Source organism: Pseudorca crassidens, chromosome 14 (genome assembly GCF_039906515.1).
Source record: "Pseudorca crassidens isolate mPseCra1 chromosome 14, mPseCra1.hap1, whole genome shotgun sequence".
Lineage (NCBI taxonomy): Eukaryota > Metazoa > Chordata > Mammalia > Artiodactyla > Delphinidae > Pseudorca > Pseudorca crassidens.
In genome coordinates this window covers 15,406,754-15,414,120 of record NC_090309.1, presented here as the reverse complement: position 1 = coordinate 15,414,120, position 7,367 = coordinate 15,406,754, and the positions used below count along the sequence as shown (strand labels likewise).

General features: G+C 50.0%; 1 protein-coding gene across 1 annotated transcript; it reads left to right on the top strand.

The window, feature by feature from the left end:
- Positions 1-5,220: 5,220 nt before the first annotated feature.
- On the top strand, positions 5,221-6,296 carry TMSB10 (thymosin beta 10). The gene is made up of 3 exons (XM_067704539.1): positions 5,221-5,375; positions 5,622-5,736; positions 6,013-6,296. The coding sequence occupies exons 2-3, from the start codon at positions 5,637-5,639 to the stop codon at positions 6,039-6,041; spliced, it is 129 nt and encodes a 42-aa protein (XP_067560640.1). The 5' UTR covers positions 5,221-5,375; positions 5,622-5,636; the 3' UTR covers positions 6,042-6,296.
- Positions 6,297-7,367: the final 1,071 nt, after the last annotated feature.

Here is a 7,367-nt window from a genome sequence, read left to right as displayed (position 1 = left end):
AGAGTTGATCAAAATAGTGCCATTTCACAGTGTTTCGGTGAAGTTTAAGTGAGATAATACATAAAGTTCTTCTCTCAGGGCCTGGAACACAACAACTGCACAAAAATATTAGTTGCCCTCATTACTGTTACTCTAACACCAGAGGTGAAAACTGAAACAATAACTTCCTCACCCAGACTGTACTGGGACTGTTAGCCACTGGGGCAACCTCAGCAACTGCCAGGCTTGATTTAGGGGTTCATCCACACATCTCCAGAGCAGAACAATCATTACTGAGGCTGAACCTCAAAGGCCCACTTTACTTTCTTCACCATTTTATCTTGGGGAGTCCTTAAACTCCATGACCTACAAAGAGAAACGGTGTTTGAATGGTATGGAAAACAGAGACGTCGCATCTTGATCTCTTTCCTTCCCATACCTCCTTGGTGTGAGAGTCACACAGCTATTTTCAGGCTGGCAAAGCTGACAACCAAAAGGAGGCTGTTTCACACCTGGAATAACAGCACAAGAAGGACCCGGGAGGTCATCTAGGGAGAAGCAGTCTTGCTCACTTGTGAACCTACTGAAGCCCAAGGTCTGAATCATCTCTATCACAGTCCACATACCTGGCTATCCACTCCTCATTGAATGCCTCCAGGGATAGGGAACTCATCACCTCCCCCAGAGTGGCTTATTCCATTTTGGGTAAGAATTTTATGCATTTGTTCAAAGAATATTGATTGAGCACTTATTATATATCAGGCATTGCATTTGGCGTTGGTGATGCAGTGGTCAATGAGACAAATGAGGTCTCCCATTTCCTAGTGTGGGAGACAGACAATAAAGAAATGAATTTATAACATGTTTGGTAGAGATAGATTTGTTGATGAAATAATCAATAAACAATCTATAATAGGAAAAGAGTTTTATCTGAGTCAAACTGAGGACTATAGCCCAGAAGACAGCCTCTCAGTTAACTCTGAGGAACTACTCCAGAGAACCATAGTTTTCAGCACAGTTTTATATCTTGTCAGAGCAAAGAACATTAAACAAGTCAGGGATACATTCCTTCAAGATTTCAGAAAAAAAAAAAAATAGATCAGAACACACCCAGCGAGTCAGTATGGCCTTGGCACCTGGGAAGGGAGTCATTTCATTGAAGAAGTACTAGCATTGGTGTCCCAGGAAGGGAAGCATTTAATCTTTATTTTTAACATGGGCATTCTTTACTTCTGGTCAATGCGCCCTTTTCTTCAATGATTAAAACAGATGTACAATGTACGTTTGATAGGCCACAAATTCAAGTTAACGCATGTGTAAACCAGAATGACTTCCCCATACCTCAATATGTACAAATTTCTTTCATCAGATTCTAAGAAGAAAAATGAAACAGGGTAAAACTTTAGAGAATGTCAGGGGTGGTCAAGGAGGGTTCTCTGAGGAGAGGATGCTCAAGCAGTTTTCTTAATGAAACGAGAAGGTACACAATGTGAATATCTAGACTAAGAAGAACATCTCCCATGAGCATTTCATCAAGGAGTAAACAAAGCGGAAGTAAATGTCTTCCTAACATTCAAAGGAAATCTGGACTGAACTCTTTCTGCTTATTCATACAGCCAGAAATCTCACTGCCACTTGAGAGTTAATCCTGTGACGTCTCCCTGTACTTGCAGGGTTAATGGTCAGGCAGAGAACGCTCTGCATCTGTCCCGATCAGGTTCATTTCATCATATTTTGTCCATTTCTCCACTGGATCCACTTTGCTTTGGCATTTACAGTGTTGCATCCTTCCTAATATAGTCAGCATTCTATCTACATCCCCATTCAAGTCCCTAAAAAAAGTCGTCAAATTGGCCAGGTCTGAGGGCTGGAGTCCCATGGCAAATCTCCAAAGGCTACCCCCCGCCCACCAGATTGACAGTCATCAAGACTCCCTTTGGTCTCTCTTATTAGCTCTTCGATTTCCCGTGCATCCTTCTCAATGAAGATGGAAACGTAATTGGAGTTGAGTGGTCCTCCTTTCTCTACACCATCTGTGAACAGTACACAATCCGTTCCAAGCAGCAGGCTGATGTGTTGTCAGACAAATGACGCCCCAAGACATAAGGAAACACAGGGCACAAGCATGAGCTTGTTGACTGACTCAGAGTCATTCAGTTACTACATAGACTTGTCACTAAGAGTCTCATCATCTTTCTATCTTCCACATCCAGAATACTGACAGATGCCCCGTGGGCATTTGATAAACCTCTGTTGAAGAGTACGTGTGTGAGTATTATAGAAGATATTTAGGGAAAAATCCCCAAATGAGACCTAAGACCCTGGCACCCCTAAGTTATGATTTTTCTATCTCATGGGAAAATGAGTTGTGTTGCTACGTAACAAAAATTCCCAAGACTTAGTGACTTACAAAAACTGCAACATTTATTTTGCTCATGAATCTGGAATTTGGCCCGGGACAGCCTGTGTCTGCTCTACTCAGCATTACCTTACGTGCTTGCACGCTTAGTGGTTGATGCTGGCTCAGACCTCAGCTGAGGCTTGTGGTTGGAATGCCTGCAAGTGGCCTTTCCTTAGAGGTGCTTGGTTTTCTCAGAGTGTGGAGGCACCCAGAGAGAGAGTCAGGCAGAGCTCTGTGGCTCATAAATCGAAAAGCATAATTTCTGCCACATTTTATTCACTAGAAGAAAGTCACGAAGGACAGTCTATACTCAGGAATTAGTGGGACAAGTGTCAAAGAATATGCTGACTTTTAAAACCATCACCCGTAGGATTGAATGAGACTAATAGGTTTGACCGTTGTTCTTAAGCAACAAATGCCTGAGAGGATCCCTGCTTCCTTAGAGATGGGCCACAGAAGTGCACTGAGTGAGAATAAAGAATGTCTGCAAGTCTACTTAGAGCTCCTTAGTTTGGAAATCATGCAGGCTTGATATATTTGAAACATGTGTCTCTACAACTGTATCGAGAAGACAATATTCCCTTGTTTCCCAAATAAAAGGAAGTTGGAATTGGACTTCACCAAGGGTCCAAATTAGGACAACTTCACAGGCCATAGGTGGGACCCAGGAAGGTAATACCTAAATAACACTTGGCATTGCATCTGTAGAGGAATCCAGTGCCACTGAGACGCTCCAAAGAGTCGACGTCTCTGGATGTCTGGATATTTTCATGCTCAAGTCTGGCAGATCCTTCAATCGTGTATGGTAGAGACAGCTCCAAGACCCTCCACCCCTGCTCTTACTCCTGGGCACACAGCTTGACTACATTTCCCAGCCTCCCTTGCAGTTAGGTGAGATCATGTGACTGAGTCAGGCCACAGAGATGAGGACAGAACTCATGGAGACTACTTCCAACCTGGTCCATAAAAACTCTAGTGCAGTCCTCTGTCTTCTCTTTTCCCATCCACTGGCTAGATGGAGTAAAAATCCAGGACCTAGAGGGCAGAGAGATGAGAGAGAAGGTACATGAGTCACTACATGGAGGAAAGCTGCCTGAACAGAAACAGCATAAAATGTTGCTGCGTGAATGGAGAATAAACCTCCTTTGGAGGTTGTTTGTTACGGTTGTTTGCCTGACTGTGAAGTTGGATTTTTATTTAAGAAATGTTCATTCACCTCCCTATCCCACCATGGGTGGAATATAATACTTCTCCATTCCATTGAGGGTGGGTTTGGCCTATGGGATGTTAACAGACAAGAGGTGACATGACATGCTTTTACACACACTTCAACACTTCTGCACTCTCTTTTGCAACAGCCGTCTTGCTGTTTTCCTATCACCTTGAGAAGAACAAGTTCCAGCTAGATCCTGGGCCAGAGCATGAGACAGCTGTGGAGCAGACCTAGATCCAGTGAGCCTAGCTAGCTCAGCTAGCTCAACCCAGCAGCTCCTGCCTGCAGGCGAGTGAGTGAGAATAAGTGATTACTGCTTTAAGCTACTGAGTTTTGTGATAGTTTGTTACACAGCATACTGTGGCAATAGTTGGCTAATACACTAATGAAGTGTGTGTGCCATTCTCATGGGGCTGCCATGTTAAGCTTCCACTTGATGCCTCCTCTTCATCTCATTTAAGTTTTATGCCAAAACTCTTTTACATATAAAGAGGTACAAGGAAAGACTTGCCCAAGGTCACACAAGGAGTTTGGTATATCAAATTCATGAGCCCAAATTTATTTCCTTCTGTTCCAAACGCACTGAGGGAATGTGAAAAAAAGCGGTTAAAATCAGGAAGGGATGGAACAGAACTTAGGATGTTTCCATCAAATGCCACTTCAAAAGTGTTTGGTAATACGCCTTGACATTTGGAAACTTCAGGACAAATAAAACAATGACCAGCTTCACCTCCTGGGTTGTTCATTTGTGGAACTAAAGATGTTGCACAGGATGAAGATACAACTTTTCTAAGAAAGATTTGAATAGTTGCAGTATACCACTCCCATAATGGGTTAAAAAGGGAAACAAGAACCTTTGTAGGGACACCTTCAAGGTTAACTCAAGGAGGAAAATGGAACCTGGGGACACAGCATCCCCAGGAGCCCTGTGAGAGAAAGAACACCGCAAGGCCCTGGGGACGGCCTGCTCTCACCACCGCCTTTCAAACCATGCTTGCATCAAACATCTAAGGGAGCACCAGCCACGGGTCCTGCAGGAGTTGCCCAGCTCAGGGAAGGGAGACAACCGGCCCCCAACCTGAGCAAGGAGCAGTGGAAACCTATCTGCAACCCTCACCCCCACCCCGTCTTTTCATCTCTAGGACCCTTGGCTCGAATTCTTTTAGTGTGAGACCCCGCAGGGGTTCACCTCCCCGAGGAGAGGAAAAGGGGGTGGGGTGGGGGGTTTCTGGTGTGCTAAAAGCCAAAGACGCGCGGACTGCTCAGGGGTTGGGTGTCTCCTGCGAGCGGGGACGGCTGCAAAGCGCGCGAGCACGCCAGAACACCCATACTCACAACGACACGCTACACACCCACACCCACACCCAACCATACACCCCTCCCCCGCTGGCCCCCCACGCGCCTCCTGCGGGTGAGGAGCAGACTCCCGGAAAGGGGAGTGCAGCACCCTATAAAACTGAGGGCCTGGCGCCCACCCTGGCCGCGCCTGCAACCTCCACGCTGGGGACCCGGAGAGCTGTGGGCACTGGGCGCAGGGGCCCCGCGCGCGGGAAGTGCCGCGCCCAGCCCGGCGGGTAGCCAGAAGGAGGGCACGGCGGGAAAGCTAGCCGCCCGCCCTGGCCCCGCCCCCCCCAGCCGCCGGTGCCGCCCCCGCTGCGGCGGGCGAGGGGCGGGGCGGGGCGCGGCATATATAAGGCTAGGGGCGAGCGCCGCTCTTTTGTCTCTTGCTGCAGCGACGCCAGTCAGAGCACCGGAACCGCGGGCTTGGAGCGGAACTTTTCGGTGAGCGGTGCGCTGGGGCGGAGGCCCCATCCGGGTGGGGTCGGAGCCGCCCTTCCCCGACGGGACGCCCGGGCCGGCCAGCCACGCCCTAGGGCTGTGGATGGGGTGCGGGACGCGCCCAGATCCTTGGCCTCCGGGCTGCCGGGAACGCCCCGGCCGGAGTGCCACGTCGAGGGGCGGCGGCGGGGAGCGCGGAGGGGGCCGCTGGCCCCGGCTCCGGGCCAACCGCCTTGGTTTGCCCGCTAGGTTTGTCTTAAGAAAATGGCAGACAAGCCGGACATGGGGGAAATCGCCAGCTTCGATAAGGCCAAGCTGAAGAAGACGGAGACGCAGGAGAAGAACACCCTGCCGACCAAAGAGAGTGAGTCCGCCCCCGCCTCCGGGTCCTCGAGCTCCCAGCCCAGTCCCCACCCCGCCCTTCGCCTGAACCGAGCCCCGCACCCCATCCGGCCGATTCCTCCCGTCGGGCAGCCCCAGCCCCCCTTTCTGTTGCACAAGGCGCCTGTCCCCAACCCCAAGCCTCTTTCTTAATCCCCAGACCTCGTGGGTGCCTCGCCCAGCCCAGGTTTGTAAGCGCCTCGGTTGGCGGGTTGCAAGAGGTTCCCATCCCCCAGTGCCCGCTTCCTGCCCTCCACAGCCATTGAGCAGGAGAAGCAAGCGAAGTGAAATTTCCTAAGAACCTGGAGTGTTCTCCACCTCCATCATCTTGGAGACCCTAGTCGTGATGTGGAGGAAGAGCCACCTGCAAGATGGACACGAGCGACAAGCTGCACTGTGAACCCGGGCACTCCGTGCCGATGCCACCGGCCTGTGGGTCTCTGAAGGGACCCTCCAATCGGACTGCCAAATTCTCCGGTTTGCCCTGGGATATTATAGAAAATTATTTGTATGATTAATGAAAATAAAACACACCTCGTGGCATGGCTGGCGTGGTCTGAGTCTGTTAGTTGAGTATGCGTGGGTAGTGCCACTGCAGCAGAGCTCCAGCCACCGGAGTCGGAGTTCCTGCCGCAGAGCGGGGGAGGGGGTCGCAGGATGGGCTGGCTTGCAGGGACCATCTCTTAGTTTTGAGTTTCCCTGCTTCTGTGTAAGATTTTACGGGTTATTAGCCGCCTACTCTTGCAATCCATGCAAAATTTAACCCCACTTTTCATTCCTGGAAGCTGTTTCGGAAAATGCTTTTTTAAAAGCAGAATTTGTTTTTGATAAGCTTTTACGGTCTCACCGTTTTCTCTGGCCTCATAGTTGTGGTGAACACCAGGAGAGAACAGTGATTTAAAGTCTGAGAAGAAAGGGGGAAATGACTGAATCTGGAATGTTGGAAATTGGGCGAGGTCACAAATTCCCCGAGAGGCTTTCTCTTGGAGCTTGAAAAAGGAGGCATTGGAACAAAAACAAAGGCGGGATCCAAGGAAAGAACAGCAAGAACATCACAACTGGAGGAACCAACACCAGAACTAGAGAAGCTGTGGGGGACAGCCTAGCTTTTTGTCTTTTAACCCGGGCTCAGAACCTTCCACAAAAGCGTTAGCCATTAGAGGGAGTGCTGGGCCGAGCAGCCTCCGGTGCTGTGATCAGCAGGGAGAGTGGGATTGTGGAGGGAGGGCTGGCGCCAGCAGGGGCAGCAGCAGAGCCCTGCTGGGTCACACCCGCTGGACCCACAGGGAAGGGGCGGGCCCGTCCAGAGGCCCTAGCGGAGGAGGAGAACCTGGGGCTGCAGGGCATTCTAAAGCACAAGAAACAGGCTTGTGGTTTCAGGGGTGGAGTTTCCTTTTAAGGAGGGAGGAGATGACACATCGTGTAGTGATTTGTCCCATATCTGCCTGCGCGTCAGGGGCCGGACACTGGGTGAGGGCAGGTAATTTGAATGAGGTGTGATCCCAGTCCACGGGGCCTTAAAATGCAGTGGGTGAGATCTCCGCCACAGTAGACCACAGTCAGGGATACCAAGGCCAAGGGAGTCACTGCCCATGTGACATGGAGTGGCTTGAC

What these genes read in the sequence shown, in the direction of transcription:
- TMSB10 (XM_067704539.1), top strand. Translation starts at nt 5,637, where the DNA reads ATGGCAGACAAGCCGGACATGGGGGAAATCGCCAGCTTCGATAAGGCC. An exon ending in CACCCTGCCGACCAAAGAGA is followed by an intron (nt 5,737 to 6,012) that starts GTGAGTCCGCCC and finishes TGCCCTCCACAG; the next exon opens with CCATTGAGCAGGAGAAGCAA.